The 21,322-nt window shown below is 45.3% G+C and overlaps 1 protein-coding gene across 2 annotated transcripts in view; it reads right to left on the minus strand.

The window, feature by feature from the left end:
• The window catches only part of LOC121198956 (RNA binding protein fox-1 homolog 3-like), a 73,853-nt gene that overhangs the window by 12,872 nt on the left and 39,659 nt on the right, over positions 1-21,322 (minus strand). Inside the window, exons 2-7 of one of the 2 annotated variants that reach the window (XM_041063357.1) lie at positions 17,020-17,271; positions 9,092-9,235; positions 4,397-4,450; positions 1,937-2,029; positions 1,073-1,133; positions 929-982 (exon numbers count right to left, since the gene is read on the minus strand). In XM_041063357.1, coding sequence (XP_040919291.1) covers positions 929-982; positions 1,073-1,133; positions 1,937-2,029; positions 4,397-4,450; positions 9,092-9,235; positions 17,020-17,271 — 658 coding nt within the window. Of the gene's footprint in view, positions 1-928; positions 983-1,072; positions 1,134-1,936; positions 2,030-4,396; positions 4,451-9,091; positions 9,236-17,013; positions 17,272-21,322 lie in introns of those variants that run through there. The other variant, XM_041063356.1, reaches the window with a different exon arrangement.

A 21,322-nucleotide genomic window follows, 5' to 3' on the forward strand; every position in this document is an offset into this window, starting at 1 on the left:
TTCTACCTGTTCCATGGTATAATTTAAATGTTTGAGAATGTGCATGCGCCTACAGAGGAGTGTGTGTATATTTGTGTGTGTGTAATTATCAAGGGAAGATGTCAAAACCAAGGGAATGGTGGGGGGAGGAGGAGGAGGTAGGTGGGAGGCAGGGGAGGAGGCATGGAGGGGGTGAGGGGTTGGGGATGAAATAAAAATGATAGATGACTGCTTTCTGTCATGGACAGTTATTTAGAGGTTCGCCGTAAAGCTGTCCGGGGAATGAACAGATTTTAGTCTAATGAGCAGAAAGGAAAGCCGTTAAAGTGGCGCGATGTGCTCAGCACTTCTTCCAAATGAAATAGTACCATTTCCCCCTCATTAAAATGCAAAGGGTTCATATAACATACAGCAATAAAGCTGGCATGTCGAGGCACAGAGAGATAGGGAAAACCCCACTGAGCTCATCTCATTCCTCCATTACTGAGACCAGAAGGAATAGCGGTCTTCGACAGGGTAGGTGCCAACAATATCGCTCACTCAATCTCCCTTATTCGGTTAGCTCTGTAAAAGTCAATCTGGCGCACTTGGCAAATCCATCCACAGCAGCAGCCTCCACAATCTGATAACAGTTGCAGGGGCGCTTGCTCTTGAAATCATTTTTTTCAGCTTTACAGTTGCACACCGTGCAAACAATGGCTCAGGCTCCTTCAGCCACTCAGAGAAGCTTGGATCATCCACTGCTTATCTGGGCCGCTCTCAGATTCACTTTGATTTGAGGGGAATTTCATGTTCAGTAGGTTCAGGATGAACCCGATTGTAGAAATTCAGGGGTCAGATTGGGATTGGCTGCGGCTGATAGTGGCCTCAGGTACGCTGCAGTGCATGTGGTGGAGGGCAGAGAGAAAAACACTCAGAATTGTCAGAGCAGAAGCTGCAGGTCTCTCACCGGCGTACAGTTCAGGACCATAGACAGCTCCGACCACCGGATTCAGCTTCCAGCCTGTGGAACAGAGAAAAACTCGAGTGACAACGAGAACCAAAAAAAGTCGTAGTATCGCTTTTAGGTTTTATGATACAGTTCAGCTCTTACCGTTCGTGTACGGGTTGGCCACCTTTTTGTTCGTCATCACTCGTGCTGTTGCGTTATTCACCTGTTCAAAAGCGACAAAACATATGGCCCATGATTACCGACCTTCACGTTTACTATCCAGAAATCCAGGATGGGCCAAAAGCAAGCAGCAATCCAAGATGAAACAAAGACAAATTCATAAAGTAACAGACAGACAGACAAATAAATAAATAAATAAATGATTATGTAAATATGTTTGTAGCACTTTGGTGTGATTGAGTTTGGTTCACCCTTTCATGAATTTATTCATCATTTCAATTTTTTTTCAATTTTCTTACACATGATTAAATTACTGGAAAGAGGGGGAAGGCATGCACCAATTACCCACAGGTATGAAAAAAAAAAAAGAACAACCTCCAAAATCAGTAATTGGTTGGATAAACAAATGGATTCCAAAAGAAAAACACAGACAGTGCTTTGATTTTCTTCTATTGACCTGATGAGAATGACTGAGCGGGGGCTCGGCTCGTCGTAAACAAGAGCGGAATTAGAGCAGGCAGCACTAAACGATGGTGACAGGGGAATGCAGGTCTTCTCAGGTTTGACAGGAACCCAGAGGATGATAGCATGCATTCATTCTGCATTGTCAGGTAATGATGGACAACTGGCGTGTCCAGGTTGACATATATGGATCCTGCATTCTACCGAGAACAAGTTATATGCACCATTATGCATGCATGCATCCAGGCATGCAGATATCCATACACACACACACACACACTCAGCAGCCACATGCTAATGCATGAGGTTGGTAGAGGTTGGTAAGTTTAGGAGGCAACAGGCAGGAATTAGAAAAAGACGGGAAAAAGGGAAAAATGAAAGCACCTCTATTTTGCGTCCCTCTACGATTGTACCGTTTAGTTTCTCCCGTGCACGATCAGCATCTGTGCTTGTTTCAAAAGTTACAAACCCAAAGCCCTGAGAGCGCCACGTTAGCCACCGGCGGAGAGAGAAAGGAGAGGGAAAGGTTGCACACGCATACGCACCCACACATATTCACACACACAGAGGAAAAAGAAAGGGGAAGGGAGGAGAGAAGGGAAAGAGGTGAGAAGACAGGAGTAGGTGAGCAGCAGAGTCGAGTTGTAAGCAGCCAGATTAATTAGAGGCAGTTAGTGAGGCGTCAGGAAACAGCAAACAGAGAGATCCGAGGAGGAGAGGATAACGGTGACATGACCTCACACAACAACACCAACAAACCTGCCTGCTTTACCCAATTAAACAGCACAGCACCGGTGCCATGGGTGAATGTCAGGAAGCAGCGGATGCAAAACACTGTGTTAGCTGCCATAATAGTCGTATAATTATCTACACAACTTCAGCAGCGCGGCCGCTCAAACGGCCCCGTCTCCCTTTGAAGACGTGGGCAGCAGGCGAAGGAGTGAAGATGAATTCTCCGAGATGTTAGCTTGATCTCTGACTATTTCTAATTCACTGCACTAATAAGTAGGACATTTTTATAGAGGCAAAATTACACTGGCTCACTGATGCAAAAAAAGCGATTGGTGTCACTGCAAATACCATCCTCTGTGATAGAGAAGAGCGAGGATATTGACTTTAAACCCTGACCAAAATATACCCAACCCCTCATTTCCATCCCCCTCCCCCCAACTCTCTGTCTCCCTCGCTCCCCTGGGGGGTTTGTCACTTCCTTGAATTATGTGGACTGGGATACTGGACCTGAGCTCTGTAGCGGAAGCATTAAGATATGCTGGCCAAACAAGTCCCATTCCTTTGGTTTCTATATATACTTATAGAGGTATGGGCAGGGGAAGAGGGAGCATGGCCGGCGCTGCCTGATAATTGCTTGAGGATGTAATACATGTGAGAGATGGCGAGCAGTGTGATCTCGTATGCATACACAGGATCTCCGGGCTGCTATTCCAAGCATAAATAACACGGGACCTGTCCTTGGGGAAAGAGAGATAAAGAAATAAATTCAAAAAAGGAATTGAGGGCAAAATTAATCCTTTGGACATTCACCCGACTGTGGTTACCCCCTCTATCTTTTTTTTTTTTTTTTATCATGCACAAATAATTAGCTTACAAGAGGGGAGACAAATGGGAGGAGCCACCATTTTTTCAAAGGAGACAAACATATTGAATGCAAATTGCCAAAGCTTCATAGGAAATAGATTGTTTATTAATGGCCTGGTAGGTTCATTATATAGCACATAGGGTGCGGGAGAGAGAGAGAGAGAGAGAGGCATCATGGGTAATGGCTTTGTAGGGCACAAACAATAAATGCTTGTTACGGCGGAGGAGGCAGGTTTATCCGGTGCTCAATCTTGTCTGGCAGAGGGGGCTGAGTGCAGCGGTGTCGCCTGGTTCCAGGGCTCCCTGCATGCCTGTATACGAGCCTGAGCTACTCCCAGGTATGAATGGGAATCAATAGCATTCATGCCTCAACACCCAGCCAGGGAGCCTGTCTCCTTTATGAATGGAAAGCTGTGGAGCTTAGTACACTCTATTAAATGAACAGCTGGATGAGTAGCACTCGGCTGTTCACACCTCCGCAGGCTTCACCTGTCCATGGTAGGTGGTTAAGAGACTGATACTGCAGTAACAGAGCTGTGGCTGTTTCTCTGTGGGCGTGTTGGTGAATTTGGTTTAGGAGTTCAAATTATCCTCGAAATACATATGTGCCTGATCAAAGATATCCCCAAAACACATGGTTAAAAAAAGATTCTGAGAAGTAAAATTTTAATTACTACCAGTATTTTTAATTTACTGTACAACTGACCTTAAAGGATTGGGCTGTTTAATTTTATTAATGTCAACAAATCCCAAAAAAGACCAGCGCCTGGTATTCTGATGGTTAAAATATAATATAAAAGCCTGATCAATCTTATTCCATCAATAACACACAACTAAACATTTATTTGCACATTCCAGAGAACATTTTTTTATCCTGAATTATATCATATTTAAACAAATATGATAAAACTAAATAATAAACCTGAATAATGTAGAATCGTTTTAATAAAAACCAGGACCCTAAACAAGTGGTTTCAGTTCCATAAGCTTGAGGAGCTGCAGCCTGTGAAACAGCTCAATAATAAATTGATTGACAGGGCTAATGATTCACAACTTGGGTGAGAGCTGCAACAACAAAAACATTAGGGAGGGAGGGAGAAGGAGGAAGAGAGGCATGGTGGATGCATGTCTCCAGGACCAGGCTTAGAGACCACTACTCTCAGCCAATGTACACACTACACTAATGCCATCATTAGGAAACAGAAGAAGTACATGGTAATGAAGCAGCTGGCGTTCTAGTTCACTTACCTTGGATCCTCGCTCATTAAAGATAATCTCCACATCTAAAATCTTTCCAAATTGCTGCAGAGAGAAAAGAAAAAGAGAAGAGCGGGGCAGAGACGGAGTTAGAAAGCCTCATTGGCTGTGAATTCATGAGAAGGCGAGTGGAGAAAGAAAAACCATTAAGACAATATGGAAATGTTACTTTTGTGAGGAAATGGTGGTCAATTTGCATTTGTTAGCTCGGCAAACACTTCTTGAAGCTCGCTGGCATGCTTTAAAAAGAGAACTCACAGTCGCTGCTTTAATGCGTTTTTGTATTTCTATCAGCACCATATAAAACGAGATCACAGAATCTGTAAAAATACTGGATCTTTGATTGCATATCAGCATTTCTGATGTTTGTTTGTTTGCTTGTTTTAACACAAAGAGAAAAGAAGAAGCATCAGACGATATTTTGATGTTGTCTTGAGATGTGGAACCCCCTGCACTTCTGCGATCACCTGGGGAAAATTCACTCCTTCAAGTCTCCTGAGCGGATAACTGAGCTCTGACTTGAGGAGAGTGCGGTGGATCAGTTCTGACTCTACCTTTCTATCCTTTTATATGCCTCTCTCTGTCTCTTCTATTCTTTATTCTCTCTTCCTCTCTTTGTTTGTGTGCTCTCACAGTCAACAGGACCTAAGGGCCGGTCCCCGGGGGTTAACACGCTCCAGCCTTTCGATTTAACAGGCCTGCCTTCGGATCATTAGAAAACAGAGGAATGAAAGTAAACTGTAAGTTCCTCTAATGAGTGGAGTGAGAGCGACTTTTAATTGCTGTCTACAATGGCCGTATTATTTCATTAAAAGTAATTACCCTGTCAAGCGGTCCGCGTCGCCTTCATTTCGGCACAACAGGGAAGAAATGGGCCTTCCATGTGGTCGACGCTCAATGGGAATGGATGGATCGTTTGACTGAGCCACTAATAGGGGTTAGGAGGAGCTGGCTATTATCTGGCTGGAGTGAGTGGGCTCGAGGAGCTGAGGGTTTATGGGTTAGCGAAAAACATATGTCCCCTCCCACTTGAAAGGGTAATGCTGTGACCTGGCCACACCGAGTTCAAAGAGGAAAAAAAAAAAGACTTATTAGTTATTTAAAACCTCCTCCTTTTCAGCAGGGGGCATCTCTTCTTCCCTATATATCTGTTCTTCGCGAAAAGAATTTCTTTAGATCTCATCCACACATCTGCCTCATATGGCGCTCGGCTCCACTGATTCGAACGGGGAGCGTTGGCTCAATCACACACACAGGCATTTATATCCCAGCATGATGCCCCTTTCTCGCCTGAGATGACAATGCTTCCCCCATGCAATGTGCAGATGCTAATTGTTTTAACCGAGCGTAATGGGCTTGTGGCGTCGATTAATTAGTTTCAGAGGAAGTCGTCTTTGTGGATTTCCACATGGCGCTGGGGACTGCTCGTTGCTCACCAGTGATCTCATGCACTTCTATCCCCACCCACCCACTCACACACACACACGCACACACACGCACAGAAACAGCTGCATCAGCAGCACCGATAAACAATAGCTTCAATGGGAGGAGTCTCCAGAGGGAAGACAAGGGGGAAACTGACGTCAGCTAAGAGGCTGCAGTCAGATCCACAGACTTTAAAAACAACTCAATATCAACATGAAGATGAAATCCTAAAAAGATGCGTCCACATGTTAAACCCACACCAGTGGGTTTCTCCATGTTATTTTTATATTACAGCTGATCCAGCTGCTGTCCACTGGTTTCCATTCATTTCTCTGGGTTATTAAGAAAACAGAGATGTTCCAAATCATTTTAAACAGAAACAGAAACTGGATTACAACAACAAAAAAAATAGCATGCATGCAAAGACAAAATGTAAAGTACTCATGTCTTTCAGCAAAGAAGCTAAATTTGTAAAAACACGGGTGTGGACTTGCTGCCTTTTTCCCTATAAAAAAAAAAAAAAGGAAATTATGATCCATTCTATTTCCTGTGCCTTAAGCCTCCGAGTGTGGAAGCAACAAACAAGATCAAGGCCACTGTGCCTCCACCGTTGATTAGCTTGAATATCTTTAAGCTCTTCAGAAACCTATAATTACGCTACAGCAGCCCTGTGTATTCAAACAGTGGTGTGCCAGTGCAGAGCACGTTCAGGCACAGCAGTCAGTGTGACAGCAGGATGGGGGGAGGGCAGAGGTCCTGATTGCTCTGGGAAATGCTGTGAGAGCCCTTACATGCACTGAGAGAAGCACTGCTGAAGAACCCGGTTGCATAAACGAGGGCACCCTCAAGTAGTGCGGCATGGGTGCCGCGCAGGGCTCGCTCGCACTTGGAGTGTTTTCATTTGCCCCGCGCTCGCTAGCTCTCAGAGATCACAGTTTCTAATTACTGATTAAGGTCCGCTGTGGTCGTCCTAATGAGCCCTTCATTCAGCGCCTTGTTAAAGGCTCACAGGTTTCTCCACACCCATAACCCTGTGGTGTGAGGGGTGAATCTCGAGCCCTCCCTTCTTGTTTCAGGGTGCTGGATCCAAAGCCTTCTACTGGTTTCGAAACCTTTGCTGCCATCACCAGAGACGCTTTCTCCGTGCTGTGTGGGAGCAGATGGAGCTCCTGGCGGGGCTTAGCCTTAGTCTCTAGTGGGCCGTGCAGCACCTCCACTCTCCTCCTCCTCTGTCTTCCCGCCTGCATGTCTGTGGGTTTCACTCATGCGTAACAGTAATGGCGTATTGAGCCGGTGGCGCTCCAGAAGCCATTAGAGCCAGAGGGATGAAGCTTTCCACACGCTGATCACACAAAGGCCCATTGTGGAGGCCATGTCAGAGGGTGGAGCAGACCAGCTATCTCCTTGCCAAGCACTACCCAAGACAATCAATCCCACAATCCTCCACTATGCCAACCACCAAGTAGGGAAGGGGGGCACGTAACAGGAAGGCATGGGCAACACGTGGGTGAGGAGAGTGATTGAGGGGGACTGGGTGGGCTGCGATCAATTTTGTATCGTATATCTGCACGCACCGGCCAGGCACACAAAGCCTCCGAGCTAATTACTGAGGCGATTTGGATTCCACACGACCTGCACCAGAGCTGGGGACAATAAAGCCAACAATCAGAGAGAGAAAGAGAGAGGCAGCAGCCATGTTGTCTGCAATTTATAAAGCCACAGCCAGGGCTGTAATTAATATCATCAGCTGGATGTTGTCTTCATAACGATGAGAATTAACGCCTCTGGGTTCTAATGGTCTAATTAGCGCATAACATTTAAAGTACATTTTTGGCCATCGTCTCCATTCAGATCCATTATCGTTATTGAATTTGGGCTGTTTGGTTCAATTCTTATTGAGGCTTTTGTGAGACACAAGGGTGAGCTGTTGAAATATTCATCGCCTCATTAATTGAGTAAGAGACAGAGAGAGAAAGAGAGAATTTCTGCTGAGGACCTTTGTTATGCTGATATGTAATATGACCACATTTGTCTGCAGCTGACTGCTCTGTGTGTGTAACTCCTGAACAGGTAATCAGGAAAAATCATTTCCTCAGAACCAGTTTCAGCAGAAAATTTAATGTTCTGTGATGGTCGAAAAGCGACTTGAGAAGCTTTTCCACATTGATAACAAAACTCTGATTTATGTGTGTGCGTCCAGTGCGTCCCCTGTTTTTGGACATCCTTCCTACTGTCCTCATCAAGCTCAAGTTAATTACCCTCCATTGCAGGGGGCCCCACCCCCCCAGTTTGAGAACCACTGGCTAAATAGAGGTCTTGACGGGGCAGAAGACAAAGATGAACGGTAAAATCATTGCAGTGCTGGGTTCCATATCTCAACGAACTTCAGCCTTGTGGCCGCGGTGAGTTTTTTCTCATACATCAGCACCTGATTGTGACCGATTGGACTGTTTTTCTCTTCTTTTCTTGACTTGTAAAAACTCAGAGGGCATTTTTTTCCCCTCCTGACAATGCAGTTACCAGATGATGGTTTAAGCACTGGCCGCGCTCATTAAACACGTGGTCTTTGTTGTGTGATTTGGCCCTGACGCTCATTTTTCATGACGCTTAAAGGCCCAGTGTGTGGGATTGAGGGAGAAACTATTGTCTGAAATGAAATATAATTTTAATAAATATGTTTTCATTAGAGTATAATCACCACAAACTCAGAATGAGCCCTTCATATAGCATGTTGCACTGCCGTGTTTCTACAGTACCACCAGCTTTCAGGGCCTTTCATGTTTTTATGTTATCTGAAGGCCACCGTATAGTTTCTCCCCCACACATGGAAAGGGAGGGGTGAGGGTTTCAATCTGCAACCTCACCGCTAGATGCCACTTATTCCTGCACACTGGTCCCTTAATAAGCCAAAAAAGTCATTAAGTGTAATAATTTCTTCTGACATTATCAGAGGAGCTCTTTGAGTCAGATGAGATGGGGTGCCTCCACTATCATTGTTTCAGGTTATTAAATTCCAGTTTTGCCTCCAGGTAAAGTGCTTCAGATCGCCTTTAGATAATCTATAATGTGTTGTTTTGTTTACAGCCTGTCTGATCACAGGCTGACTGCTTGTTCTTTTTTGTCATGTTGTAACTGCATTCTCAGATCACAGCAATTAAGTTTACAAGTACAGCCCTACCATAACCATTAACATATCCAGGCTAGACCTACAAAAATAAGACCTCGGTTGTGATAAAGCGGCGTTTTCCTGTAAGTACTCACCCCAAACATTTGCCTTAGGTCAGGGTCCCGGAAGCGGAAGGGAATGTTGGAGACATGTAACCTTTTAGGCTGCTGCTTCTCTGAAGAGTCTGAGTGCTGGAGCTGCAGCTGCTGAGAGCCCTCTGTTTGCGTCACATCATCTGTCTGCCAGAGGGAAACAAACAGAAAAGACACAAGCTGCTCATTAGCTGCTACAGTATACTGTACCTCCCGGTCCTGAAGTACGGGGAGGAGGGTGGGGTGGGTGGGTGGGGGTTGAAATAGGAGGCTGGTGGCGTGCAGGGTGGGGTTGGGAGGCCTGGCTGACTAACTTACTCAGCGTCTGCCATTTTTCAATCTGGCGAGAAAGCCAGAGCGATAAACAGCCGATGACTTATAGTGTCAAACCTGAGGTTGTGCATTACAAATCTACTTATTAATCTCTTGCACTTAGCTCTTGAGCAACAGGGAAGATTGAAGGCGCTGACAAAAAGGCGTGGATATAGATCCCACAGAGCCCTGACATGTCTAGACTAAAGACACATTATTGGTGACGTTTGCACACAGGCATCAGAGTGCGAGGCCTAAAGCCCTCAGCGTTGTTGTTTCCATCATTATGAGAATGCTATGCTGACATTTCTATATAAATGACGTGTCTGATGTCAGTGACAAATTCACTTGTTTCCCACTGTGACGCCGGTGATGGATTTCACTGAGGGCGCTGGTGGCTCGTCTGTTTAGATGGACCTTGTTTTTGAGGCAGTTTCTTTTTCTGATGTATTTTCTGTGGACAAAACCTCATTGGTCAACAGCGCAGTTTATCCTCTCTGTCATGGGATGAGTCTATCTGCACAAGTTCTCGAACCTGGAAAGATCAAAATGCACTTGACTGTTGCACAAACTGTTCATGTCAGAGTTTTCTGACCTGTCATCTCTGTGGTTAAGTTTACACCATTAAAAACACGTTTATCTCTCTTTTCTAACTGCTCTGATAAAAGAAGAAAAAAACATTAGCTCGCACATGTAATGCCTGTTTCGTTTATTGATGTAGATTAAAAACAATAATACTAAAAATATATATCGTGTGGCTGCACTGACATGATTCTGATTTGCTTATTTTACTATGAACATGTACATGAAAAAATGTTAAAAAAGAAAAAATAGGGAAAGGAAATTGACAATATTTCCACTTCTATTACAATCTGATGTCTTGATTTACCTGTCCAGAAAGTAATCCTTTTAAATCTTACTGTATGTGCATGTCAGCCAGATTGTTTCTCATATGGATTTTGGACACTATATGGTCACTGCGCGTATTCTTACGTTTCCAGTCAACGGAGTGTTGACAGAATATGCGACACTCAGCGCTAACCCCTCAGTACAGAGCCGAGCAGTTCGCGTCGAGTTTCGCAGTTTTTTCGCCGACGAACACAGAGCCGTACGCAGCCGCTCCGCCATACTTAAATTGTTTTTAAGGAAGAGGGGCTTAGTCTGTGGAAGGGGTTTGTTGTGCCACCCAGATTTGCTTCCCTCCGTGCACTTTTCCCCAGACACACGTTCCTCTTCCACACGGAAACAGAATTGCACTCAAATTACGTCAAATTCCGCGATATTCCGCGTTAAAAAATAGATTCCGTTTTAGTCGGCGGATTCAGTGATCGCGGAAATCATAGGGCCCCATAATATGTCCGGGAGGACACGCGCTACTTTTTTTTCGTTCCGACCGCTGCACTTTCCTTCCGTTATTAAAAGAATCGATTTTTGAACATTTATGAATCGATTCTGAATCGTTGAGTGTCGCGTCACGATTAATCTATGAATCGATGAATCAGGCACACCCCTACTAGCTTGGCATAAAGAGTGAAGGGAAACAGCTACCTCTGTCCAAAATGAAAAAATGTGCCTACCAACACTTCTAATGCTCACTAATTAACACATCCCGTTTAATTTATACATAAACACAGATATAATGACAGTTTGCGGTTTTAGGTGTGGTTATGTGCTGAAACTATTTTTTGCCAAACAACAGCAGGGTGCAGTGACTTCTTGGAGTCTTGTTGTCACAGTGACGTTGCCAGGTTTGGAATTATTGTGCCTGAGACTTAATAATATAATACCAATAACTTAATGTATCTGGAAACCCTCGCTAAAGCTGGAGACTCTGCACAGGTGAATAAACTGTTCATCAAGAAGTACCAGCATTATTATTATTATTATTATTATTAGTAGTAGTAGTAGTAGTATTTACATTATAGGAGATGGTGGGTGTATTTGAACTTTGGAGATCCAGTCATGGTTAAAAGGGACCAGCACTAACTGTTAGCTGGAGACAGGAGGTGGAGTCAAAGTCAGACACAAACTCATTTGCCTGATTTCCTCCCTAAGAGGTTTTGTAAATCTATAACCACACTGCAACCACTTCCATCTCCGTTTCTGAGACAGGACAGTAATTGCTCTCGTGACCACAAGAGGTCACTCATCAGGAAAACATAAACAAAGTTTTGTTTTGCTGGCGGGGGCAGTCTCCATTGTGCAATTGATCAAAACGAGCAAAAATGAATCCTGATTTAGTGAATGTGACTCTGAGAAAGGACTAAATAAAGAAATACAGAGAGGAGGGGAGAATGAGAAACGAGAGAGTGGAAGTGGCAGATATTGAGCACAAAAGCTATTTGAATGTGATATGTAAACTGCAAGGTCTCCTGGGAAGTGCTCTCTGAGCATGGCAAACACACTATACACTGGCTGGGAAGTCACAAACACACACACACACACACACGCTCTCGTACTGAGATACAGACGTGAAAAGGGAGTAGGTTGTTGCCGGAGTACAAACAGTTCAAATGACACACACTCACACTCACACTCATACACACACACACACACACACACACACACACACACACACACACACACACACACACACACACACACAGATAACCCTCACCCTGCTCTGAGGCTGTCAGATGGCTGCAGGCCTCTCTTAGTGATACATTTCCCACCATTTAGGAAATGGGGTAGGGATTTATTCATTATAATTCATCATCACAGTATTATCATTATCATCATGATCGTAATGATGATCGCCTTTATTATTCTCATTATCATAATCACAATCTCCACTGTAATGGCCGTCATTTATTTGGTTTTTATGGCCCATTCCGAGACGGTGACATACATTGTTAACAGTGACAGTTGTTTGATTCAAGGTCCCACTTTGTCTCCCCCGCAGCCATCCAGGTAGGGCAGGTTGGTGGCAGCTTCCTGAGCCCTGCCTGGGCTCGACGGTGTCCAGACCAAAGGTTAACAAGTGGCGAAGGACACGGGAGCTGGAAAATGCACTGAGCCGACCGGCCGGCTGGCGAGGAGTGGATTTGTGACAGAGAGAGACGGGCGGAGGGGTCTTAACTCTGCCGTGTCCTCGCGCGCTGGAGGTTAATAGCCTGAGTAGCCATGTTGGGCCCTGGGGGTGACACATTGCAGACAGATGCTGGGACCGTGGAGGGTGACAAGGTACCAGAGCCCCGCGGGTCAATCTGTTTCATCGGTCACACATGACACTATCGACCTTTAGCGTATGTTGCCAGACTACTGAGCACCGCTGTCCTCCAGCTCTGTCTGTCTGGCTTTTTATCACGGCAGGCGCAGTTGCGTGTTTGCAAACATCCAGATTAACTTTCAGTCTGCTCTGAGACAGGCCGGCAACACGCTGACATCGGGGGCAAATACACATACGGAGAACACAAATACTGAATTGCTGACTCCCGAGCACCCCAGACTGCATCCTACTAACTCAATAACTTGGAGTGTCACTGAGATCCGGGATGCCTGCCTCTGCTCGCTGCTCCCGAGGCTCCAACTGCCTGCCTGGTTGTGAGATGGTGGTGTTGCAGTGGAAAATAATTACCTCCGTATTACCATAGGAGGCCACCTTCAGTGGCACTTTACTGTCCCGACAGCTGCTGTCAGAGGAAGGGGGAGGAGGTGGGATGCAAAACACACCGTCACCGCCAAATCCAGCAAACCAGAGAGTGAGAGAGCTGTCAACTCCGGCAACTCTCCGGCTTCCTGTTCAGTCATTTCTCTAAAAGACTCCCTTGCTGTTATTTGCAAATCGCCTGCAAAGTGCTCTGCTCAGCACTTTCCCCCTCCTCGCAGAGTGGCATTACAAGCGCATAATTGAAACTATCTGATTGGAATGCTGCCAAGCAGGTAGATTACATCCGATTAAATGAAGGGGGGGGGATACTGAGTCTTCGCTCACAAGAATTATAATGCCTGAGCTTTAATTCATTATTTTCCTCTCCCGGTCCTTCACTGTTTGTTTTCTTTTTCTAAAGAAGCTGCAAATATATCCCCTCCATCACCTGAGAGAGCAGGGGGTGGGAAGGGATTGAGTGTGGAGCAGAGGGGCTGCCCCCACCTTCTCCCCTGGTTCATATAAAGCAGTGAAAGGCAGAGGTATGGGAGTTATTGTAGGCGTTCGGGAGAGACAGTAAAAATCCTGCTCATTTTCTGCATAGACAATGTTTGGTGACTGGCAGTTGGAGCACTTGTATGGACACGAAACTCTGGTGATTCAATCATCAGCACAAAAGACGAGCGACTGAAAGACGAGCAAAACATCTGGTTCTTTGACTAAATCTTTGATTAAAAGATACGTTAAAAAAAAGGAGGGTGCATTTCAGTGAGAAGCATCACTGAGCTAAAATTAAATTGTGCCACGTTTTTCTGGATGAATTCAACAACAGTTTAGTTTGGTGACTGAGGTTCATGTCAAACCACACACCATTAAACAATAAGATCTTTAAATGATTCGTCTGTTTAATACTCACCGACATTTATCACAACATGAAACCAACAATGAACTAACAAGTACTGTGTCAGTACACACACACACACACACGCACACTGTAGTTTATTTTGACTCAGTACCACATACACACCATCCTGCTGCCCCAAATAATCACTAGAGCACCAAATGTGGATTAATCCGCAGCTAAAAATAGTTCCTAACAAAGGCACAATTTGCTCCTGTTTGTTTTGTTCACTACTGTGTCCAGCTGTTTTTTGGGTAAATTACTGAGACTTTTCCTTTTTCAAAAGCGAAACTACATATTTATGAGCTGTTGTTAAGTATTTATGTCTTCAGTAAAAACAAATGGAAGGTCAGAAAGTTTTGAGAGGCGGACTAATACACTGTTATTTGGGTCTTTTCATGGGATTTGTTGGCAGTAAGAAGAACACAGAATATCACCAGCCTTTTCCTGTGAATTGTCCAGGAGAGTTTTTATGTTTAGGAGCACTGAGGATATCTATAATATCTTTGAAACGGGAATTTAAAGTGGGGAAAAAAAAATCGGTGACTCCTCCCACTCACAGATAACACGGACATCCCCTTTTAATGGTGGCCTACATGCTGCCATCAGCACCGCCTCTGAAAGCTACACCCCAGTGGAGTCTCAATCCCTTAAACACAGCTCATGAGAGATGAGAGAGAGAGAGTGTGTGTGTGTACGTAATGAATGTTTGCATGTGCTTGTCCATGTTTTCGGCGTGCCCTTGTGTGCTCGTGTGTGTGTGTGTGTGTCTATGTTATCACAGTCCCCCAGAATACCCTTTGGAAAGTCTTCATGCCGCTGACACGGGCTGTGAAAAATCTGGAATTGAGTGCTGCCCTAACGCCACTGCCTTAATTTGTTATCTGAAAAGAGAATGATTACTCATGAAATTCAACCAAACCTCAGACTATTTGAACTGAGCCAGATAACGAGCTCCGTTTTTTTCTCCAGCACAGCTTCCTGGCAGCCCTCTGCTACCCTCATCTCTAAGGATTTGGAGAAAAGTTGGGGGCTGCCTCTCTTCCTCAAGTCGCCTGCTTTCAAGTCAGCTTGTTTGAACATGGCACAGAGCGAGGTCCCAGAGGTCTGGCTCTGGACAACGCCACCTTCCCAGTATAGACGGGGGACTGGTAGACACAGACAGAAACAGAGAGGAGAAGTGAAGAGAGTCCCCGCGCCTCATTAAAACATACACTCCCTCCGTTCTCTGCAGGGAATTCACACAGAATCCATACGTTTCACTGAGTTTTCACTCTCTCTTGACTCTTTTTAAGTCTTTAAGTCAAGAAGATGTGCAGAGTAAAGCATCGTCGTGGGGTAGAGGAGCTGAGCACAGCAGAGTCGAGCCAAGGGAGGAGGGTGAGGGGGGGAGTCACAGCGAGTAGCTGATCTGCTCCCTCAATCTGTGTTTCTGCAGGGTGCCCTAATCAAAGGCACTTGGGCCCGTCTGTGGCACCCAGAGCAAACAGGCTGAGTCTGTCATTAAAGCTGGGGAACACAGCGGTGGGCGACACTACACCAGCGGCCCCCGAGGATTAGAGACTGTGTTTACACCCCACTAATCTCATCTCTCTGTCCTCCCTGAGAAAAGATGGGTGGATGTGGATGCAGAGAATGAAGATGGAGGAAAGTGGCAACAGCACAAGAGAGGAAGAGCACGAAGGAAGGCGAGGCGAGCTCTCATCTCTCCATGGCCACCATCTCTGGGCTTTCTTCACAGCGGGTGAACAGATGAAATGAAATCAAATGCGAAATGGAGAGAGGGGAGACGGTGAGCGACAGAGAGTGTGGGAGTGGTGTGCAGTGTCGGAGGAGGAAGGAGGAGGAGGAGGAGGTGGAGGCTGAACCTCCTGCCAAGTCTCTCCTCACTTTAAACTCACTTGTGTGCCAGCCATTACTGTAAGTGCGGTGCATAACCGTGGAGCAGTTGGAGAGCGCCACACAAATCTTCGAATCAAACATTGCTACATTACAAGCCGATGATAATACGCTGTGCAGTTCTATCGCTGTGCTTGTGCTGTGTAAGCACTTTTCTGCCGCCAAATGTTCGTAGCCGTACGGTAATTGTGAGGCTGGGAAAATAGAGTTATTAACAGTGTTCTTTATGAGTGACCCAGATCCCTCTCAGGAGGGCCGTGGCCTCGCCGTGACCCCTACCAGCAGGTGTTTTCGTGCTAAAGTAGAAAAGAAGGTCCGGAGGTCTTATTTTTTCATCTCTGCCGGCATTATCCGTCTTTTCAGACGTGCCTCTAAAGTTTGGAGCTAAGTCGTCCTCCCTTTTATCTACATCTGCCTCTTGTGAAAGTAAATCCCAGGTCAAGGCACTTCACATAAGAGTCTCGGTACACAAGAATGAAATGTGTAATATATAGTTTGGAATTTCACTCACTTGCCAGGGGTTTGGTCTCCAGTTGAGGTGTCAGTACTTTAAACATATGCACTCTCTATGGTGAGAGTGGTGTAAAATAAGTGAAATAAGGAATATACTCAGGTCTTGGCACAGTTATTCAGATGATAATATCTTATATTTACATGAAAGTCTCAAACATTTGGATGCACTCACAGATAATTAGCTGATCTGACTGCACAGCATTTGGTTTTGGCTGGTTCAAAAGTGCATCTCTCTTTTGCTCCTTCAACTGTGACCAAAAAGATCAGGAGGGGAGGGTGTGTCCTCCTTTCCAAGGTCCTGAATGATTCATGTCTACAGCATGTCAAACCTCCCTCACGCAAATAAATAAAACAGATCAGGTTCACGTGTTTTTTCGGGAGCCCCAAATGGCTCTTCAGAAACGCACTTTCATTTCATCAGCATATCTTCAATCAAATTCACCTCCACCGTCGAGGACCAAGCTTTGCCGTGACATCAAAGTCTGCTGCTACTCGCTAATGTGCAGTGCTTTTCTAAAGTCGCAATAATCTGTTGACGTATCTTGTTTAAAAAATCTTGAATTATAAATTAAATAATAAATAATAATAAATAATTTCTCGTTTCTCAGACTGTGTGAGATAGAAGCTGCCAATCGATCAAGTTGATTTGTAGTAAAAATGTCAACAATCATAACTCATTTTTACATTGATGTTAAAATAACGATGAAAGACACTGACCGGTGCGGTCGTGGTGGCGGTGATGGCGGGCGTACTGTTGTCAGTGCCGGCCGGCTCGCTGTGCGTCTGTGTGGGCGTGTAGAGGGTCATGGCGTGTTCAGGAACCCGGCTCTGCCCGGTGTAGTCCTGCGTTGGAAGCGGGTGCGGTGCCGCAAACTCTGCGGGGATGCCATTCTGTGGGGGAGGTGGGTACTGGGCTGGGGTGTACGGCTGGGCCATCGCTTCTGGGGGGTTGGTGGCCTCTTGGTTACCCTGTGAGAAAGGCACAACAGGGGGCAAGTGTTAGAGCTACAGCTGAGATTAAAGTTAAAGTACATTGTTGGAGTTGTACAACCAGCATTAAAGACGTGCGAGTTCCCCAGTGTAATTTGGAAGCCAACTGGGGAGAGTTGTCCTGCAGACCAACTAAGTAAGCGGGAAACAGCCATCATATCACATCTCATCTTAGATTAGGGAATTCCTTGATCATTGCTAATGAACACAGTTTATGTTGTAGAGCATGGCTCGCTGTTGGAGGGGCAAGAGTCAGGGAGAATCTCAATTGCACTTGTGGCAAAGCACAAGAGGAAAGATCAATTAATTGATAAAATTTTGATAAGGCCTTTTGATTTCATGACAGGTCTGTTAAACTAGCAGCTGCTCCCTCAAAGCTCCACTTTCCTACTTTTAACACCAACCTCTGCTGCGCTTTATGAGCTTTTCCCGCTCACTATCCCTGCCTCTGTGTCTGTCTCAGAGAATCATTTGGAATAAAGGCGCCAAAACAATATCCCGGTTTCAGTGACAGCACTTTTGTTTTGTTGTTTTTTTTCAAATTTTTCTTCAAATCTCAAATGCACCAAACGTTTAATTTTAAGTCGCCTTACAAGAACCTGGGCAAAAACAAAAAAACAAAAATCAAAATCTTGCAAAATTCATATTTAAATCAGGAAAGGCTGAGAATGTGACCAAGCAGCTGATGCCATCTTTTGATACTTGACATTTTTAAAAACTCACCGGAGACACAAGCCTTGTCTTATCCGCGTGACTCTCACCGTGTGTTATCTGCACCACATATGTTTTTTGCCCTCTGCTCCTGACTTAAGTGATAGATGGTCCTTTGCAATGAAGCAGTTTCACAGACCCTTTTACTCGTGTGAATGCTTGAGATGATGAGCTGCAGAAATAATGGACTTTTCTGGCTGGTGCACATTGTTAAACTCGGTAATGGCTGGACTACAGAAGTGCATGTCTTATTGTTGCGAAGCACTGGGCTCTGCGAATCCAGACTAATGAGCGGAACAGTGAGATCAGTGCTGCTGGAGCGGATATCCATCCCGACATTAAAAACACTGAGGGAAAAGGTGAGACAATAACACCAAAATCCAATAACACCCCCTGCAAATACCCTCAATCAAATTTAAAGATACAGATCATGCGAGCTCAACGCATAACTCTTTCGATAAGAGAGAAAGGAGGAAAAAGCAAACAATAGCAGCCAGAAGTAAGGGTTTATGATTGGAGAAAAACAATAACAGTAAACAGATAGAGAAGTTTCTGTCTCTTCCTTTACAAGCTGGCTGGGGATGGTGAGATAGGAGATAAATGTGTTTTATTCTTTTTTTGTTGCCGTGGTGTTTGGCCTCCTTCTGCAGATTCCCACAGAAAGCTCTATCTGGGCAGAAGGAGGCTGTGGTTTTAATGAGAGAGCTGAGCAACACTATGCTGTAAATGTAGTGGAAATAATTCTACTCTGACGTGTTGGCAAACAAACCTCAGCATAAACTGTGCTCTGCCAATTAAGGAAATGCTCCATTATCTAAATGAAAAAAGAGAGAGGCCTTGAGAGAGGAGAAGGACTGACCAGCCTCCTGCAGCCTGCTGGGCTTCAGGGCTGGACCCTCACTCCTGCCTGACCTAATCCCCCCCCCCCCCTCTCTTTTTCATTATACTACATTTCTATCTCCTCTGTCTCTCCCTCAATCCCTCCTCCACCCTTTCCCTTTCATGCTCATCTCTTCCTCCCCCCTCTCTTTTTATGCAGAAACTTTTTTAATCTCTACCCCTGTGCTCTACTTTTCCTCTCCCTCCAGTCATGGCATTATATAACACACTTGCATTGCGGGGCATTCTAATTCAAGGAAGCTCTTGATGTTGGCAATTTTCAACTTCTAAGCACCCATTTTAAAGGAGAATGGGGTTGGTTACCTAAAAAAAGATGCACCTCCTGGTATGACAGCTGAAAGTACTACCAGATCCTGTGTCCTCCTTTTAACCAGCCTGAGCATCAACACATTGGTGCTCAACAGTCCAGTAGAGACAGAAAGCTCAGCAGCCTGGAAACAGGAAGGTGCTGTGTTTGACTGTACATCAAACACTGTTCATGTCACGACGGAGATCAAAGCTCCAGTTCTGATCTTTTAGTTAGTCACTGTCAAGAGCAATGCTCACGGTCCTGATCAGTGTTTTTAAGGATTTGCTGAGGATTTTACTGAGTGTGTTCGTATAATACTGAGGTTACAATTGGGAAAACATCATCATACAAGCATCAAATCCTTATTCCAGTTTTGAGAAACCTCCTTACGCCAGCTGGGCTACTGACCGGTTACATCCGAGATGCTGTGACACCTCAGGCCGTCAGAAACCACATTCGCAGAGGGCCCCGCCCTCCGCTGTAAGAGAATCTGGACTTGGCCTGTGACATTCATGAGCAGCGGATATTGACTATATTCCAAAGTTTTCCAGGGATTCTTGTCTGGTCATGAATGAAAATCACATTTCCTTAAGAACATGACAGTTTTGAGTGCTTTGTTCTGTTTCCTGTTTCTGCTGAGAGAGTTGCAAAAGAGCTTTTTTTGGTTTTAGTTTCTTGTTTTTTACATCTTTGGTTATTTATTTGACAGTTCCTTAGTTTGGGGAAATCCATGATTTAGTTTACTTTCCTCACATGCAGCACTGATCACTGTTCTGTTCCTTCTTCTTCAGTTCTGCATTAGTCATGACATGTTCTACTAAACTTGTTAAATCATCATCTGCCTTTGAGTGTCTCTCTGTGCTCGGGTCAGAGTCTGAATCGTTACTCTCACAGGGCACACGGAGCCAAGTGACACACAAACAGGATAACAGCCTGGTGCTCGGTATCGGAGAAAGAAAACTACTAAAGTGTTGTAGCACCATGCTGCTGCTGCTGCTGCTGCTGTTTCAAAGGGCAGCAAGGCAAAAGCAAGGAGGCGGAGAGTACAGGCCTCATTAGTGAAACACAAAGTAACACTGGCTCTCGTATGATCTTCGCCTTCCTCTGATGTATGTGACAAACGAGTTATTCAACTGGAAATGAACTGGGAGAAGAAAAAAGGCCCATGCAAATCAGGGGAGTTGTGCTCGTCCCAGGGCGGCCACGCACCCTTTTCGCTGGGGCTGACTTGCCGTCGTCAAGATAATCCATGGTGCCTAATGAAAAGCCCTCCATGACAAACCAGTCAGGTACACAGCACATCTCATTCCGCTGAAAGTGATTGCTGTTCATTACGTCTGCGAGCGAGTGCTACAAGTCGTTGTTATATTGGGATCCTGGAGAGTGTTTCTCTACCTGCAGGCCTGTTTATGAGAAAAATACAGGTCCCTTTGCGGCATTTTAATGCCCCCCTTACATGGCCTGCTGCCATGAGCCGCCTGAACCTCGTCTCCATGGACATGACGACGAAGAATAAAGGCAACTAGAGAGAGCAGCCTTTATCGATCCCTCATCCTTTCCATTCCTCTTTCCCTCCTTCCCTCTATCTCTCCTTTCACCCCTTCTACTCCTATTACTGAAGAGCACAATAAAAAACACTATCTCTAATCTTAAGCACTCTCCCTGCGTAAAATTGGATTGGAAACCCTTACTTAAGGAGATCACTTTTGGAGCGGAGTTTTTGTTTTTACAGTCAGCATCAGGAGCCAAAGAGGTCAGGAGGGCCGTGTGACGATGTCCACTGCTGAGGCTGGCAGTCTGAGAGAAAGTCCCAGCATACAGAACCGAGACTCAGAGAGAGACGGAGACTTCCACTGCTGCTAACCCCGGTGTGGATGGTCAAGGCTATATTCCATCTCAGCAGGTACAACGACTTGGCCGCTCGCCAGCGATCCGTGATCCTCTTTAGCGGCGTCGGGAGGGACTGTGTTGAGAGGCCAAGAGGAGATGGGCTGTGCAAATACAGGAGCTGTTAGGAGGAACTCATATCAGCAGAGTGCTGCACTGACTCATACGTGCGATGGAGGGTCAAAGAGCGACGCGAAAGCAAAATACGGCAGGCGACTAATTGCGCTGGATTGAATCCGGAGG

This window comes from Toxotes jaculatrix, chromosome 18, assembly GCF_017976425.1.
Source record: "Toxotes jaculatrix isolate fToxJac2 chromosome 18, fToxJac2.pri, whole genome shotgun sequence".
NCBI lineage: Eukaryota > Metazoa > Chordata > Actinopteri > Toxotidae > Toxotes > Toxotes jaculatrix.